This window comes from Salmo trutta, chromosome 1 (assembly GCF_901001165.1).
Source record: "Salmo trutta chromosome 1, fSalTru1.1, whole genome shotgun sequence".
NCBI classification, from domain to species: domain Eukaryota; kingdom Metazoa; phylum Chordata; class Actinopteri; order Salmoniformes; family Salmonidae; genus Salmo; species Salmo trutta.
In genome coordinates this window covers 53,087,232-53,106,612 of record NC_042957.1, presented here as the reverse complement: position 1 = coordinate 53,106,612, position 19,381 = coordinate 53,087,232, and the positions used below count along the sequence as shown (strand labels likewise).

The window sequence follows — 19,381 nt, the reverse complement described above, 5'->3', positions numbered from 1 at the left end:
ACACCAGAAATTCCATCATTTAAAAAAAAAATGTATTTAAGGGGTGGATCAGCTTAATATTGCGGAAAGATTGTTGCTTCCATCAATGTAATTGTCTGCATCATTTCCAATCCCCCATATATTTTTTCCATATACATACACATACATATATACATACACATACCTATATAGACATACATACTTTTTTAAGAATATACCTTTATTATTCCCTGCAAACCCTACCACCCTTCCCCCAATTGGAGTAAACTAATAAACACTTAGGTTTCTACCTTCAGTTTATACATCTTATAAACATTTTACAGACACAATCTATTTTACAATAGTTATGTTTTGTTTGTGTTTAGTCCTTCCTCTATTTCTGATGTCCATCCAGTTTGATTTCTATTTGTAACTGTGCTATTTCACAACATTTCTGAACCTATATACATTTTACAGACCTTGTTTGTTTTACATTGGTTATCTTGTTATTAGTTCCACCCTTCAGCTCCATTCAACCCCTCCCATATATCTCTCAACACCATCCATTTTGGATTTCTATTTGCCATTGTCACGTCCTGACCAGCAGAGGGAGTAGTTGTGTAGTATTTTGGTCAGGACGTGGCAGAAGAAGTCTGTATGTGTTTTCTAGTATGTCTGTTTCTGTGTTAGTCTTGTGACTCCTGATCAGGAACAGCTGGATATCGTTGTTCCTGATTTGGAGTCATATATTAGGAGTGTGTTTTTCACCTGGGGTTTGTGGGTTGATGTTTTAGCACTGCTTTATGTTAGCCTGCTAACTGTTCCTGTCGGTCAATTGTTTCTTGTTTTTTTGTGTTCATTTTATTCTAATTAAATAGAAAGATGAGCATTCACATCCCGTCTGCGTTTTGGTCATCCATTCACCATGACAGCCGTTACAGAACAACCCACCAAACAAAGACCAAGCAGCGGAGAAAGGAGCAGCAGAGGGAATACATGGACTATAGTGAGAGATGGACTTGGGAGGAGATTCTGGACGGGGCAGGACCTTGGCACCAGGCTGGGGAATACCGTCGCCAAAGGGAAGAGATAGAGGAGGCCAAGGCGGAGAGGCGTCGATATGAGGCTATGTACGCGCTGGCGAGGAAGCCGGAGAGGCACCCCCAATAATTTTTTTGGGGGGGGCACACGGGTAGTTTGGCTAGGCAAAGGAAGAGCCATAAGCCAGCTACCCGGAGCATATGGAGTGGAGGGCGCCGTGTTTTGCTGAGGTGCGCACAATCTCGCCCATACGCACGCACATTTCGGTGCGAGCTATTCTAGCCCCTCGCAGATGCCGTGCTAGAGTGGGCATCCAGCCTGGTAGGAGGATGCCTGCGCAGCGCGTCTGGTCGCCGGTAAGCCTCCTAGGACGAGGCTACCCTACGCCCGCTCTACGCACGGTAACCATCAAGCTCCTGCACAGCCCAGTTCGCCCTGTACTAGCACCCCGCTCGTACAGGGCTGCTAGTTCCACCCAGCCAGAACGGGTTGTGCAGGAGGTGCGAGCAAGACCACCTGTGCGCCTCCATGGCCCAGTCTGTCCGGTTTCCGCCTCTCGTGCTGACCCGGAAGTGAGTACCTCCAGTCTGGCACGACCAGTACCAGCACCACGGATCAAGCTTCCCATGAGTCAGTCTAGTCCTATTCAGCCTGTTCCTGCTCCTCGCACTAGCCCTGAGGTGCGTGTCCCCAGGCTGGTACCTCCACTACCAGCCCCACGCATCAGGCTTCTAGTGCGTCAGACCAGGCCAGAATGTCCGGCAAGCGTGCCTCGTCCAGTGTCCGGCAAGCGTGCCTCGTCCAGAGTGTCCGGCAAGAGTGCCTCGTCCAGAGTGTCCGGCAAGAGTGCCTCGTCCAGAGTGTCCGGCAAGAGTGCCTCGTCCAGAGTGTCCGGCAAGAGTGCCTCGTCCAGAGTGTCCGGCAAGAGTGCCTCGTCCAGAGTGTCCGGCAAGAGTGCCTCGTCCAGAGTGTCCGGCAAGAGTGCCTCGTCCAGAGTGTCCGGCAAGAGTGCCTCGTCCAGAGTGTCCGGCAACAGTGTGCAGTCCAGAGTATCCGGCAACAGTGTGCAGTCCAGAGTATCCGGCAACAGTGTGCAGTCCGGAACCGAGGGAGACTGCATGCAACCCGGAACCGAGGGAGACTGCCTGCAACCCGGAACCGAGGGAGTCTGCCTGCGACCCGGAACCGAGGGAGTCTGCCTGCGACCCGGAACCGAGGGAGTCTGCCTGCGACCCGGAACCGGTTGAATCTGTCGACAATCCGGAACTGAACAAGTGTATATTTAACTGTGAACTAAATGAGTCTGCCTACAGCGTTGACCGGAAAGAGTCTGCCTACAATCCGCAACAGAGTGAGTCTATCTACGACCCGGAACCCAATGAGTCTGCCTACAGTCTGGAGGGCAGTAGGCCGGAACCAGAGCCACCTCCAGGATAGGTGGGTTGGGGAGGGGGGGGGTGTAGCACTAGTGCCGTCGTTGACGGCAGCCACCCTCCCTTCCCTCCCTTTTTTGTTTAGGGGGTATTATTTTTTGTTGTGGTATTGGGGATTTTTGTGTTTTCTTTTAAGGTGCATTCCGGGGTCTGCACCTTTAGGGGGGGGGGGGGTACTGTCACGTCCTGACCAGCAGAGGGAGTAGTTGTGTAGTATTTTGGTCAGGACGTGGCAGAAGAAGTCTGTATGTGTTTTCTAGTATGTCTGTTTCTGTGTTAGTCTTGTGACTCCTGATTAGGAACAGCTGGATATCGTTGTTCCTGATTGGGAGTCATATATTAGGAGTGTGTTTTTCACCTGGGGTTTGTGGGTTGTTGATTTTGCACTGCTGTATGTAAGTACATAGCCTGTAAAACTGTCGTTTTTGTTTTCTTGTTTTCCGTGTACATTTTTATTCTAATTAAATACAAAGATGAGCATTCATATCCCGTCTGTGTTTTGATCATCCATTCACCACGACAGCCGTTCCAGCCATATTTTTTAACTGTGTTGTGATGCTTCACAAAAGTACTGAACCTCTCTATTCTCATAGCTTCTAGATTGTAAATGTAAAAAAAATATTTTGCTAAAATAATAATTATATTATTGATTGATTATGGCTTTTCAAATCACCCAGATTTGCTATCTGCGGCGTTAGTTCTAGGCAAATGTTGCAATTATTCAGCCATTCCTGGACCTGTGACCAAAAACGAGCTACATATGGACAATACCAAAATAAATGATCTAATGACTCTGCCTCCTCACAGCAAAATCTGCAGAGCTGGGAAGATTGTATCCCCCATATATATAACATTCTATTGGTTGCAAGAATTTTGTATAGCAATTTATATGGCACAGCTGTCAGTTTTTCAATCCTTAAATGACATTGGTATAGGTTTTTATTTATCACACTTTTCTTTAACCATTTATGATCTTTAATACAAGGCCGACATACAAGTTCCTTACTTTTTTCCCCTTCTACTTGCCTCTTACGTTTTTGCGGTAATGCTGCAATTAATTGGTTGTAATTTTGGGTAGAGCAGACATTTCCCTATGTCTGTGTTAGCTGCATGTGTGACATAACTCCACCAGTCCTATTTATGATATCATTCACTAAAATTATACCTTTTTTAAACATTTCTTCAAAAAATACGTTTTAGTATATTTGAGTTTAGCCACAATATTTGTTGTATTATTTGTTCTGTCTTATCAGGTGTATTAAACTGAAATTGCAACCAACTTTCTAAGTCTTGTTTAAAAAAAGAACTATATTTTGGAGATTAATTCCTTTTCAAACAACCGAAAGTGAGCCGGTGTAATCTGAATAAAGGGAAAAAGGCCCTTCTTGAACATAGGATGAGACATTCTTACCAATTTACTAGAGAACCAGTTTGGATTTAAGTATGACTTTTGTATGACTGATGCCTTTAGTGAGAGGTCTAATGCTTTAATATTTAATCATTTCTGCCCTCCAAATTCATATTCGTTATATAACCTCTCTGGCGCATGTGGGACGAACTCGTCCCACCTACGTAACAGCCACTGAAATCCAGTGGCGCGATTTTTGAATCGTTAGAAATACTATTACTTCAATTTCTCAAACATATGACTATTTTACAGCTATTTAAAGACAAGAATCTCGTTAATCTAACCACACTGTCCGATTTCAAAAAGGCTTTACAACGAAAGCAAAACATTAGATTATGTCAGCAGAGTGCCCAGCCAGAAATAATCAGACACCCATTTTTCAAGCTAGCATATCATGTCACATAAACCCAAACCACAGCTAAATGCAGCACTAACCTTTTATGATCTTCATCAGATGACACACCTAGGACATTGTGTTATACAATACATGCATGTCTGTTCAATCAAGTTCATATTTATATCAAAAAACAGCTTTTTACATTAGCATGTGACGTTCAGAAAAAGCATAACCCCCGCAAACTTCCGGGGAATTTACTAACAGTTTGCTAAATTACTCACGATAAACGTTCACAAAAAGCATAACAATTATTTTAAGAATTATAGATACATTACTCCTCTATGCACTCGATATGTCCGATTTTAAAATAGCTTTTCGGATGAAGCACATTTTGCAATAATCTAAGTACATAGCCCGGCATCACAGGGCTAGCTATTTAGACACCCACCCAGGTCAGCCTCCACCAAAATCACATTTCCTATAAGAAAAATGTTCTTACCTTGCTTGTTCTTCGTCAGAATACACTGCCAGGACTTCTACTTCAATAACAAATGTTGGTTTGGTCCCAAATAATCCATTGTTATATCCAAACAGCGACGTTTTGTTCGTGAGTTCTAGACACTATCAGAATGCTACATCACGGTCTCGCGCATGGCGCATTGGCGTGACAAAAAATTTCTAAATATTCCATTACCGTACTTCGAAGCATGTCAACCGCTGTTTAAAACCAATTTTTATGCCATTTATCTCGTAGAAAAGCGATAATATTCCGACCGGGAATATGCATTGAGCCTAAACAGCCGAATTAAATTTCTCCTCAGGAGCGAATCGTGCACGCGCCTCATTCAAAGGTCCTCTGATCCGCCACTTACCAAAGGCGATAATGTGTTTCAGCCTGAGGCTGCCTCGTCAACCTTCAGGTATTTCCCGGGTTCTGAGAGCCTATCGGAGCCCTGGGAATTGTCACGTTACAGCTAAGATCCTTACTTTTCAATAAACAGATGCAAGACGCACGACTCCTTGTCAGACAGGGTACTTCCTGCATGAAACCTTGTCAGGTTTTTGCCTGCCATAGGAGTTCTGTTATACTCACAGACACCATTCAAACAGTTTTAGAAAATTCAGAGTGTTTTCTATCCAAACCTGAACAATAATATGCATATTCTAGCTTCTCAGTTGGTGTAGGACAGTTAAAAATGGGCACATATTTTTTCCAAAATTCTCAATACTGCCCCCTAGCCCATTCTTACCAATTTACTAGAGAACCAGTTTGGATTTAAGTATGACTTTTGTATGACTGATGCCTTTAGTGAGAGGTCTAATGCTTTAATATTTAATCATTTCTGCCCTCCAAATTCATATTCGTTATATAAGTAGTGTAACGGGTGTCGTAAGGATTAGACCAAGGTGCAGCGGGAACGTGTATACTCATCTTCTTTATTAAATCAAAAGAAGGAAAAACAAACAAATCACGTATACAAAACAACGAACGACACTAAACAGTCCTGTCAGGTGCACACACAAAACAGGAGACGACTACCCACAAACCCCCATAGCACAAACACCCCTATACATAGGACCTTCAATCAGAGGCAACGAGGAACAGCTGCCTCCAATTGAAGGTCAATCAACAAACCCTAAACATAGAAATAGAAAGACTAGACTGAACATAGAAATACACTAACATAGAACATAGACCAAAACCCCCAGAACACTCTAAACAAACACCCCTCTTACATAAGCACATAGACCAACAAACCCCGAGACACTCTAAACAAACACCCCCTGCCACGTCCTGACCAAACTACAACAACAAAAGTACCCCTTTACTGATCAGGACGTGACAAGTACCCCCCCCCCAAAGGTGCAGACCCCGGATGCACCTTAAACAAAACACAAAAATAAACCCAAAACAAAAATAATCCCAAACTAAAGGGAGGGAAGGGTGACCACCGTCACCAACGGTTATTGTGCTACACCCCCCCCCTCCCCCAACCCCCTACTACGGAGGTGGCTCAGGCTCCGGCCTTACTCCCCAACCTACCCTGTCCACCCCCGCTAAATACTCATTAAACTTTACCCCTCCCAAAGTCTCTGGGCTATGGCGCATCGCTGAAGACCTCGGGCTGATGTGCGTCGCTGGAGACCTCGGGCTGAAGGGAGACTCTGGCTGCGCCGATTCAGGACTGTAGGGCAACTCTGGCTGCTCCGATTCCGGACTGTAGGGCGACTCTCTTGGCTCCGGACTGTGGGCCGTCTCTCTCGGCTCCGGACGTGGGCCGTCTCTCTCGGCTCCGGACTGTGCGGAGGCTCTGGACGGGGCACTGTCGCCGGACACTCTGGACGAGGCACTGTCGCCGGACACTCTGGACGAGGCACTGTCGCCGGACACTCTGGACGAGGCACTGTCGCCGGACACTCTGGACGAGGCACTGTCGCCGGACACTCTGGACGAGGCACTGTCGCCGGACACTCTGGACGAGGCACTGTTGCCGGACACTCTGGACAAGGCACTGTCGCCGGACACTCTGGATGAGGCACTGTCGCCGGAAGCTCTGGACGGGGACTGCGCACTGAAGACCTGATGCGTGGAGCTGGCTTAGGACGTGCCAGACTAGGAACACGCACCACAGGGCTAGTGCGAGGAGCAGGAGTAGGACGAGCTGGACTGGGCTGACGCACTGGAGGCCTGGTGCGTGGGGCTGGTAGTGGAGGTACCAGACGGGAGACACGCACCCCAAGGCTAGTGCGAGGAGCGGGAACAGGACATCCTGGACTGGGCTGATGTACTGAAGGCCTGGTGCGTGGTGCTGGCTTTGGAGATGCCAGACTGGAGACACGCACCTCAGGGCTAGTGCGGGGAGCGGGAACAGGATACACTGGGCCGTGAAGGCGCACTGCCGGTCTCGAGCGCAGGACTGGCATCACCCTTACTGGCTGGGTGTCCACTTCCCCCCGGCAAATGCAGGACGCTGGCATCGATCATACCGGCCTGTGGATGCTTGGCCTCGATGCCGTGCGCATCACCCCATAGCACGGGGCCTGACCAGTACCACGCTACCTCTGGTAAGCACGGGGAGTTGGCTTAGGGCTCAACCCTGGCCCAGCCAAACTACCTGTGTGCCCCACCCCAAACAAATTTTGGGGCTGCTTCTCAGGCTTCCATGCCAACCATGTTCCAGCAAAACACTCCCGGTCCTCTCCAGCCTTCCTCCATGGTCCCTCTCCGGCTATGATCTCCTCCCAGGTCCACGACTCCCGATAGCTCCTCTCCAGCTCCTTACCCTGCTGCTTGGTCCGTTGGTGGGGGGTAGTTCTGTAACGGGTGTCGTAAGGATTAGACCAAGGTGCAGCGGGAACGTGTATACTCATCTTCTTTATTAAATCAAAAGAAGGAAAAACAAACAAATCACGTATACAAAACAATGAATGACACTAAACAGTCCTGTCAGGTGCACAGACACAAAACAGGAGACAACTACCCACAAACCCCCATAGCACAAACACCCCTATACATAGGACCTTCAATCAGAGGTAACGAGGAACAGCTGTCTCCAATTGAAGGTCAATCAACAAACCCTAAACATAGAAATAGAAAGACTAGACTGAACATAGAAATACACTAACATAGAACATAGACCAAAAACCCCAGAACACTCTAAACAAACACCCCTCTTACATAAGCACATAGACCAACATACCCCGAGACACTCTAAATAAACACCCCCTGCCACGTCCTGACCAAACTACAATAACAAAAATACCCCTTTACTGATCAGGACGTGACAAGTAGGCCCTTTTAATTTTGTCTGGCATGCCGTTCCAAATAAAATTGAATATTTTTTGTTCATATAATTTAAAAAGCAGGTCACTAGGTGTAGGCAAAACCATAAGCAAATAGGTAAACTGTGATATGACTAAAGAGTTAATCAGGGCGATTTTTCCACAAATAAACAGGTATTTTCCTTTCCATGGTAGCAAGATCTTATCTATTTTTTCTAACTTTCTATAAAAATGTATTGGAGTGAGATCATTTCTTTCTTTTGGGATGTGTATACCGAGTATGTCCACATCTCCGTCAGACCATTTAATTGGTAAACTACATGGTAATGTAAAATTTGCATTTTTTTAGTGATCCAATACGTAATATAGTTATCACTTATCATACTTTGGTTTTAATCCAGAGAGGACAGCAAAAGTATCTACATCCTCTATGAGGCCGTGGAGAGATTCTAATTGGGGTTTTAAAAGAAAACATGAATCATCAGCGTACAATGACACCTTAGTTTTTAAGCCACGGATTTCTAATCCCTTATTATTATTATTTGATCTAATTTTAATAGCTAACATTTCGATGGCAATAATAAACAGATATGCTGATAGTGGACAACCTTGTTTTACTCCTCTAGATAGTTTAAAACGTTCTGAGATATAGCCATTATTTACTATTTTACACCTAGGGTTACTATACACAATTTTAACCCATTTTATAAGAGATTCCACAAAATTGAAATTTTCTAGGCATTCATCTATAAACTCCAGTCATACTTTATCAAAAGCCTTTTCAAAATCATCTATGAAAACCAGGCCTGGTGTCCCCGATATTTCATAATATTCTATTGTTTCCAGTACTTGTCTTATTTTATCTCCAATGTATCGTCCATGTAAAAAACCTGTCTGATTAGGATGAATAATATCTGACAATACTTTTTCAATTATATGCATCACAACACTGAAGTGCAAGAGGTCTCCAATTTCTTTATGGACTGGATCTTTATATATACCATTTAGGTCCTGTTTCAGCAATAATGATATCAGACCTTCTTGTTGCGTGTCTGATAATCTACCATTTATATAGGAGTGGTTAAAACATGCTAATAATGGTCCTCTGAGTATATAAAAAAAATTTTTGTATACTTCCACTGGTATGCCATCCAGCCCTGGAGTTTTCCCAGCCTTAAAGGCCCCAATTGCATCAAGAAGTTCCTTCTCTGTAATTTGGCCTTCACATGAGTCTTTCTGTACAGATGTTAATTTTACATTATTATTAGGAAAAAATCCATACAATTAGTTTCAGTTAGTGGAGATGGAGGAGACTGAAACGAAAGCATATTCTTAATGTACTTTACTTTCTCTTTCAAAATATCATTCAGTGAATCATGTGTGACTCCATCATTTGTAACAAGTTTCAATAAAACATTTTTGGTAGCATTTCTATATTGAAGATTGAAAAATAATTTGGTGCATTTCTCCCCATATTCCATCCAGTTCGCTTTATTTTTTATAATATATTACACAGGTTCTTTCTTGAATAAGTTCCTCCATTTCTTTTTGTTTTTGAAATTTCGTCATTTGGTGTTTTGTTGATGGTGGTGGAAAATGCTGACTCAGGCGTCGCTCCAGAATCTCCCCTAAGTGTGCAATTGGGTTGAGATCTGGTGACTGAGACACACACACACAAAAACAGGCCGTGTCCGAATACTCATACTTGCGTCCGAAATAGTAGGCCGTTTAAGTATTTGAAAAAATGTGTTTTATAGTATCTCAAAGTGCATCAAAAGCAAAAAACAATAGGCAATACATCATCATGAGTAGTCTATCTATAGCTGGCTAGATCAACCAATGGAGGCCAAGTCTTTGAGTGCATGCATCCTCCAAAGATGGAGAGTGAGGGCTACAGGCGATGCTTTCCGGTTCATATGTGAAGCCGTAACTGATGGTGCATTGAAGACAACAGGAAACTCCCCCAAAAATTATTGCTCCGACTGGGAAAAATCGTTTTGAATGGTCAGCCAACTCGGAATTACAAGTAAGAAATTCGGGTGTCATCCTAGAGCTCTGACTTCTCCAACCTGAAGATCACAAAGTCATGATTTTTCCCAGTGTGAGCTAATTTTGTTTCCGAATTCCCAGTTGTCTTGAACGTACCAAAAGTAATATGTTTCGGCCATGGCATACTTCATTTTTACTATACAGTATGTGCTAAATAGTATGTAGTGCAATTAGTACACAACCTTCCCACAATAAGTTGGGTGAATTTTGGCCCATTCCTCCTGATAGAGCTGGTGTAACTGAGTCAGGTTTGTAGGCCTCCTTGCTCGCACACGCTTTTTCAGTTCTGCCCACAAATTTTCTATAGGATTGAGGTCAGTGGTTTCTTCTTTGCTGAGCGGCCTTTCAGGTTATGCCGATATAGGACTCGTTTTACTGTGAATATAGATACTTTCTACCGGTTTCCTCCAGCATCTTCACAAGGTCCTTTGCTGTTGTTCTGGGATTGATTTGCACTTTTCACACTAAAGTACGTTCATCTCTAGGAGACAGAACGCGTCTCCTTCCTGAGAGGTATACTAATTGAGTGTATGTAAACTTCTGACCCACTGGGAATGTGATGAGTGAAATTAAAGCTGAAATAAATCAATCTCTACTATTACTCTGACATTTCACATTCTTAAAATAAAGTGGTGATCCTAACTGACCTAAGACAGGGAATTTTTACAGGATTAAATGTCAGGAATTTTGAAAATGTTTAGTTTAAATGTATTTGGCTAAGGTGTATGTAAACTTCCGACTTCAACTCTAGATACTTTTGTACCTGTCTCCTCCAGCATCTTCACAAGGTCCTTTGCTGTTGTTACGGGATTGATTTGCACTTCTCGCACCAAAGTACGTTCATCTCTAGGAGACAGAACGCGTCTCCTTCCTGAGCGGTATGACGGCTGCGTGGTCCCAGGGTGTTTACACTTGCGTACTATTGTTTGTACAGATGAACGTGGTACCTTCAGGGGTTTGGAAATTGCTCCCAAGGATGAACCAGACTTGTGGAGGTCTACAATTTTTTTCTGAGGTCTTGGCTGATTTCTTTTGATTTTCCCATGATGTCAAGCAAAGAGGCACTGAGTTTGAAGGTAGGCCTTGAAATACATCCACAGGTACACCTCCAATTGACTCAAATGATGTCAATTAGCCTATCAGAAGCTTCTAAAGCCATGACATCATTTTCGGGAATTTTCCAAGCTGTTTAAAGGCACAGTCAACTTAGTGTATGTAAACTTCTGACCCACTGGAATTGGGTCAGAAGTGAATTATGAGTGAAATAATCTGTCTGTAAACAATTGTTGGAGAAATGACTTGTGTCATGCACAAAGTAGATGTCCTAACCGACTTGCCAAAACTATAGTTTGTTAACAAGAAATTTGTGGAGTGGTTGAAAAAGTTTAATGACTCCAACCTAAGTGTATGTAAACATCCGACTTCAACTGTACACACGCACGCACACACACACACACACACACACACACACACACACACACACACACACACACACACACACACACACACACACACACACACACACACACACACACACACACACACACACACACAGAGGGGGAGGGGGGAAAGAAAAAACAACAACCAGGATAATTTTTCTCCAACAAAATAGGGGAAGAAAAACCAAAATGACACAACAGTGAGGCGAACAAGGTTGTTAGTGTCTGAGGGCTGAGGGGTTGGCCGCTGTGACCTCACGAAGCAGCACTCAGGGCTCCCTCACTAATACGACACGACACTCTAAACCAGCTCTATTTTTACTCCCCTCAAATCTCCAGCTCATCCGCCAGTTGCTGTTGTTTTTTTTCTTCTTTGTTTTCATTCAATGTTAACGTTACGGAGCTTCAGGCTTTTTAACCCCCCTCTCACACACACACTCATACACAGACACACACACACAGAACCAAGCCCCTGTGGGTGAAAGCCGCTGTACACTCTGTGCAGCTCTACCTCCATGTCATTGTAGGTTTACCTGACAGGTTGGCTGGTTTAGGGATGATGGTGTAAAGCTACTGGTTCCTTTCATGGTATATAAAACACAGCCAACGGCACAGGGATTAACACAGGGGGAGAGGTGTCTCACCTTAATTCTTCCCTTGGCAGCAGAAAAGGGACACAATGTCTTGTATAACTTGCCTAAATGTGTACATTTAATTAAAACAGAGAGGTTGGGCGAGGTTCAAAGCTATTGAAGTGATATGAGTGGGGTAACTCAGTGCATTTTATTAATCTATGCTCTTCTATTCCAGCATATTTTACAGCCACAATATGATGGAGTCTATGACACTGCTATTACAATGTGTACAATGTAATTACCTGGAATCACACTTGTCTTTACAGCATGATAAAGTAGGGAGGAGATGCTTGTGCAGCAGGTCTTTACAGATTTTCATTGTTGTTGTTTTGTTTGTTTTAACTTGGTTTAGGGGTTTGGCCACTGGATAACAGAGCTCTTACTGTATCTGAACAAAGGAGGACATTGTTGAGGTCTCTGGGGGTACCAGGTAGATATTCTGACCCATATAACTCATTGTGGACCCACAGGTTGAGTGGATACCATGTCAAAGGAAAAGATTAAAGGTATTTGTAAGGTATTTTGACTTCTATACCACATTCTTCTCTCTCTCTCTCTCTCTCCCCCCCCCCCCCCCACCTTTGTCTCCTCCCCTTTCTCGCAGCAGATACGGCAGCAAGAGACTACTACAAGGGCTACCCAATGGTGGACTACTCCCGCCATCACTCCTCACCCCCCACCTTCCAGCCCATCGCCTTTCACAAGGACAAGCCCTTCCTGCCCCCTCCAGACATCCACGCCCCACTGGCCATAACCATCAACACCGCCCAGCTCCCCAAGCCCAAGATCTCCAAGACTAACACCCACCCGCTTACCTCCAGCTCAGCCTTCAAAGTCTGGGACCCCAGTAAGGGCCATGTCCAGCATCCAACGGCCTCCCACATCGGGCAGGCACAGCAGCAGCATCCGCAGCATCCGCAGCATCCTCAGCATCAACAGCATCAGCAGCATCCGCAACATCAACAACATCAACAACATCAACAACATCAACAGCAGTTACATCAACAGCAGTTACATCAACAGCCCAACAGCCGCCGGCAGGCCTACTCCAACAAGCGGCAGTTCAGCATTGAGACGCTCCCGGAACTCTTCTCCCAGCCCCTGGGCTATGGACAGTCGCCCCACATGCACCCCAAAAACAAGGGGCTGCCCACCAACAGCAAGACAGAGGTCACAGTCTGAGCATGAACGTTTGGAGAGCAGGAGAGCAAGAAAAGAGTCTATAGGACTGGGAGTAAGACCTGGGAGCGAGAGCTTTTTGTACGAATCAACGTCGTGTTGATGGCTGGGGGGGATGAACAGGGACAGGCAATCTTCTTTTGCTATTTTAATTGCAGGTTTTCTTTGTTATTGATAATGTAACACCCAAAACGGAAGGTAACGATCACATGAAGTGACTTGCTATCTCTAGACCTGGATCCTTTAAATTCCCTCTCTGTCCCAGCGTCCTCCCTGTTTTGTTTTGGTCAATCTCCTCTTTGCTCCCCCTGGCACCACTACTTTACAAATCCGTACCCCCCCACACACTTACACACTCTCCTACTGTTTGCAGCCTGTCAGAGTGGTACACATGGGTAAAGCACCTCCAGGACCCTGAACAACAGCAGTGACAATGCCATTGTCTTGTCAGCTCCCATCACCCTCCATCCAGATTTGTACCAGCGAGAGAGAGGGAGAGGAAGAGAGAGAAACAGCGGGAAAGGAGGTGCTTGTTTATTCATCCTGAAGCATAAGGGATGAGGAACTAAGCCGGACAGAGGTTTGGTGCGGCAAGAACCTCCTGTTCGTCTCCTGCTGGAGAAGAGCCCTGAAGCGTCAGACCCCCTGGTCGTCAAAACTGGGGAATCTCACTCAGTGGTTGTGTCTGGAGACTCCCTAGGAATCGTCAGCGTCCACGTCTCTCAGCGTTGTGTTATTTGTTGTTGTCTTAATCGGTGACGCATGCATCGGAGAGGGCAAACAGCACAGGTATCAGCAAGGTCACCACAGTCGTGTTAAATGGAACTGTCTGTGTTAGTGAAGCTTCAGCAGAGGCCAGACGCAAATCGCAAGGGACAATAGGCGCCTGCAAGAGGGCAGGACAGGTCACCGTGTCTGTCCTGGGTAATATGGTGCCAAAGGCAATGCAAGGATGGGAAGTGTGGGAAGTTGTAGTTGTGAAGTAAAGGTCATTGCTTTTTTATTTTATCTTAGCTTTGGCTTGGCTTGCTGTTGAAGAATCTATCCAAACATGAATGCACGAAGGTCAGGAAGGAAGGAAAATCATACACAAGAGTATTTTATTAAAGTATGTCTTCCAGACTGGCAGCAATTCATGTGATGCATGCATATATTATTGTAATATTAAAATAGGCTTTAATATGATAATTTTGTTGAATGCAGGTGTATGGTTCATCTATATGTATAATGAGTCACTTTAAATGCAGCTGGGTTGAAGCTAGTGGCTAAACATAGACATTACAGTAAGTCTTTCCAAACCACAAGGATTATTTCCAATAGTCAAGCTACTGGAGAACAAGCAACTCCTCTTGGCTTGTTATCATTTTACACTTGACCGCAAGGTACAATATTTGCATGGAAATCTGATACGTCTAAGTTCACACAAGCGCCGTCCTTCACCGTACGTTTCAGTGAACTCTCCTGCAATTTAGCCCAAGCCTCAAGCTTAATGTATTATCATAAGTAAACAGGTTACGCCGCAGTGCATACCTACGCCCAGCGTATTCCAGACAGGTGTAACCGTATCAACGGATGGCAGCCAGTCAGTCGTGTTTACTCGAGTCATTCACCATTTGCTGCTACTGTAGCTCCTCCCCACCAACCAGCTTCCAGCCTGTTCCTGAGCTCCACCAGACCCCCTTTCCTCTGCTCTCCCTTTCCCCAGTGGGCTTGACTTATGGTGGGAGCCTCCAGCATCCAACCCCTGCATGGTCTTCCAAGCTGTTCCCAGTCAGGGGACACCATGCCTCCTCACAGGGGGTGCAGCCATAACTAATGATACCCAATCCCCAGCATGGCAGGCCCTCACACACTCTCACACACTAGGCATGCATGGAGTGGAGCAGGGCTTTCACACTGTTAAATGATTTGGAGATTCATTCGGCTGCTATTGTCGAGCCATTCTGTGTTATGGACAGACACCAAGTGGTTTCACTGTAGCCTATGCAGCAGCATGATATGGAATATAGGACATTTTAATTGATTTAAACTACGTGCAGCCGATGGAGTCATTCATGTTGGAATTGGCTGTTGGAGACAATTACGGGTCAATGCGTGTTACATTTCATATGGGATTTGAATTATCTGTCCACGGTTCATACTTCAGGATTTCTAAAGCTGTTATGTAATCTACATAAGACCCACTTGGAGTTGTTGTTGTTTTTATGATATGGTTGAATAAAAGTAAATCAGAAATGGAGAAGTGTTGGGATATGCACAGTACATTTATAAATGTGCATCATGCACATCTGCACTCATAGCTACCGTATGTAACATGCACGGTCAACATTTAGCTTTCTCCAACTTAACAGCCCAGCCATATAAAGTATTCTATGGACTCTCTCCTTTATCATTCAGGATGCATTACTGGTTGTGAACAAGCAATGTATGTGTGCAAGTAACAAGCAATATGTTCTGTCTGCAAAGCAATAAGTACCCATCTATCTGCAAACCCTCTCTGGTGTCTGACTTTGGACCATTCCGGAGTCCTTTAAATGTGGGGAGCTGAGGTGGAAGCAGAGCTGCATGGACCCAGATTTTTTGTTGTTGTTGCAATCTCAGGCTCTTCTGAAAGATATTTAGGACTATTTTCTCAGAAACCAGACCACTGAGCTTTTCACAGAGCTTATTTTTATTCTCTCTTCTCTCTCCTCCTGCGCTACTCCGGCAGAGGAAGTTGCATTAGCGAATCAGAACTCTGTCCACTCAGAAAAAAACGTTGATTAGCTCTCCATGACCTTTTACTATTGGACGGATACAAATGTTATTTTACAGACACAATTCCAGCAAGGCCATACTAAAGAAAACACAAACCTACAAGCAGTTATCAGGGCTGGCCTGCAAGAGTGGACACCTCTGAAACCCCATCTGAGCTCTACTGGCTGCAGGCACTAGGATAGTGTTGCTAATGCTAGCTGAACGACACTGACGTTGTGACACATGGATCCTTCAGGCTCCAGGGAGTCTCCATGAGGAGGGTGAGCCTCTGTGAGGCCTCAAGGACAAACACAGCCTTGGGCCAAGCTGACAGCTAGCGAGGCACCAGGATGTCGCCAGGCTAACGCCTTGGCTTGCCTCCTATAGTAGAACGAAGCACCGTAATTGGCTGAGATTCCACCTTAATATTCCTCTTCTTCCCATCCTAGTGCTGAGCGAATGTTGACCCGCAGGTATATCTGACTCATGGGAGACAAACACTGCTGACTGTTCGAAACAGTGACACCCTCCTTGAGTATCATTTACCCGGTGAAGGGCCTTTTTGGCCCACAGGTATGCCAGAGTCTTTTTGCCGCAGGCCTCCGTACAGTGAATCCTACACCAATACTGTCACAGTAAGCCCGCTGGTTTTGGATTGCCTCAGACTGTGTTGGACAGTCGAAAGTGAATTAAAGCTGTCAAAGGCTTACTGGCCCAAAGTTTTGCCTCAGTTTCTCAACACTGGACGATGTAAATAATACACCACAGCAGGACAGAGGAGCCATGTATATCTCACAGTCGCCCATTCTGTGGTTGTAGGTGCTGGACCAAAATAATTCTTATCATGAAAAATTGAGTACACGTAACTGATAGCCCACAGTGGGAATGTCAGACTGTGGACCATCAGCTTAGTGTGCACACTCAATCTCTACTGATTACACTGTATATACGGCACCCTAAAAGAGCTGAATGACTGTTCTTTGTAAAACTTCCTTAAACGCAACTATTCTACAACAGGTTATCTGAATGCAACCTGGTAGACATACTTGGGTTTCATCCTTAGCAATATATTGTGTATGATTTTTTTGTACTGTATTCGGATTTGAAGTTCTTTCAAAAAAGTAGTGTTTGACTGATGAAGTGCTTTCAGATTCGAAACTGGACACGCACTCCTTCCCAACAGAAAATGTCCTGTGTTTGAAGCTTGCGCTTTTCCGGATACTATGTATGGTACATACACTCATGTATACATGTGAAAAATGCATTGTATTCAAGTGCTTTGGCAACACATTAGTTAACAATGACGATTGAAGATTTGTGATTCCTGTGCAGCTTATATCTGCAAATCATGTGGTTCCATACTTTTGGTAGTAGACTACCTTTGATTGCTATGTATTTGTGTATATATATTGTACCACTTGTCTGCTGTAAAAATTGTTAAATACTTGTTTTATATAAGGGCTTTTTATAGACTTAAACAAGAAAAACACGTCTTTCTCTCATTTTGCGTTGAGTGGAGCGCTACCAGTGTTTGGGTCACCCAGATTGCGGTGTCCAAATTAATTTGTTCTGACATCTCCGATTTGGCTGAATCCGTTTCTCTGGGTTGTTAGCTGGCAGAAGCGTTTTAGACCCCTTGAGTATGTGAAGTTATCTGACAACATGCGAGGCTAAGGAGGGGAGGCCTACTCCTTGTTCTATCAGCTAAAAGTCCCCCCTTCCTACTACTCCACTCTGTAAAGCAGGGCAAATACTGGTACTCTTTTTAATCTTAACCTTACGAGGGGGCCCAGTATCAGTAAGATTTCTTTACCAATAAGCCACCATACCAACCTCTTCCCCAGCACCATGAAACAGTATCAGTGTGTGCGTAAACCCTTAAGACAAGATACCATAGGGAGGATTTTAATTGACGTCCTTAACCAAGCATCTATCAAGTACCTTTGCAATACCTGTAGACTTGGTCAATAAAATAGCCCAATTATAAATGTAAAATTGGATTGTTTTAAATGAAATTGTCATCTAATTTGATTTATATTCAAGGTCCATGGCTTTTAAATGAATCCGAAAATTGGTTTGGACACCTCTTAATATGCCCAGGCTGTCTAGATAGAACGGAGATACAAGGTAATTAAGGTGCTGGAACATTGCATGTTTTGACCAGAAATTATATTAATTTAGCTGACGGGCCTGTACTAATTATACTGCCCTGACATCTAAAAATAATCCTTGTTGTTGCAGGTGTTCTTATGTTCTCTGTTTACATGTGGTTTTGATTATGCAGTTCTTTATTCATAGTTAAAGGCCACGAGAAATGGAGCTAAAAATGTATATTTAATGTCTAGAAAAAATGTGTAGGCCTACATGATGTGAATAAATGTGTACACACAAACACACATGCACTCAGTACAGTACACACTGACACAGTAAATACAATTCCAGAAGAACAGGCAAGACAAATGAAAAGCATATTTTATGTTAATTTGGAGGCTGTCATCCATAAGGAAGACAGGAACTGTCAACAGAAAAAAATTAATTGAAGTCCAACCCTCTGGTCTGGGCATGTTCTCCATGAGTTCAGCATTTATCTGGGCATCCCTTTCTCCTAGTGCCCTGCATTTGTTTTGTTCTGCCACCCCATCCCCACGGAGACCCAGGCCAGCTGTCACTGATGTTTGACTTCATTTATATGTCTCCAGGGTCTGGACTGACTCCATCAGAGAGAGCAAAGAGCCAAACGCCACAAACCACATCCCTCTCTCATATCCTCCCACTCCAGTAATGGACAACCTGAGGCAATGTCCTGAATTAGGAATGTTAAATGTTCAGGTTAAAAGACTGAAATACATAGCAGCATACTCCTACTATAGAGCGTTAATATAACTACACTAAAGGTTAACAGGATGTTGCATTTGGGCAGCAGATCAGTTGATAGGATTGTTCCAATGAGCTCCTTCCACAAAGATAGAGGGACATTGATATGAGGGAAATTAAAAACCCCTCCCACCCCACCTTTGCTTCAGTTCTATGCATATTCAAATCGGTCTCATAAAGACACCCTCATAGCATCAACAGGGTCCTTTCATTCCCTAGCTGTTTACTTACATTTTAAAATAGGTTATCATTGATGATGACGACAATGATGAAGATTGTTTCCATTTTTACAGCACTAATTACAATAATATTTGAGGAAGAGTCAAGGTCAAAGTTATTGTCTGGCTTTTTAACCATCTCTTTTTAGAGGAAACCTTACTAAGTGTTCTTTGTATGAACTTGATAAAAAATGTAAATGGTAAGAGAAACCTTGTGTCTTGGCATGTTTGTGTGAGTGTCTGTCAGACAGGGAGTAAAAAAAGAGAGAAAAAGGCTTTCTTATAGTTATT

At 44.2% G+C, this 19,381-nt stretch overlaps 1 protein-coding gene across 3 annotated transcripts in view; it reads left to right on the top strand.

Moving 5' to 3' along the window:
* The window catches only part of LOC115199878 (protein shisa-8-like), a 91,165-nt gene extending 71,865 nt beyond the window's left edge, over positions 1-19,300 (top strand). Inside the window, exons 4-5 of one of the 3 annotated variants that reach the window (XM_029762421.1) lie at positions 12,436-12,513; positions 12,691-19,300. In XM_029762421.1, coding sequence (XP_029618281.1) covers positions 12,436-12,513; positions 12,691-13,265 — 653 coding nt within the window. In that variant the 3' untranslated portion in view covers positions 13,266-19,300. Of the gene's footprint in view, positions 1-12,435; positions 12,514-12,687 lie in introns of all 3 variants that reach the window. The other 2 variants (XM_029762413.1, XM_029762428.1) reach the window with 2 other exon arrangements.
* The last annotated feature ends 81 nt before the right edge of the window (positions 19,301-19,381 follow it).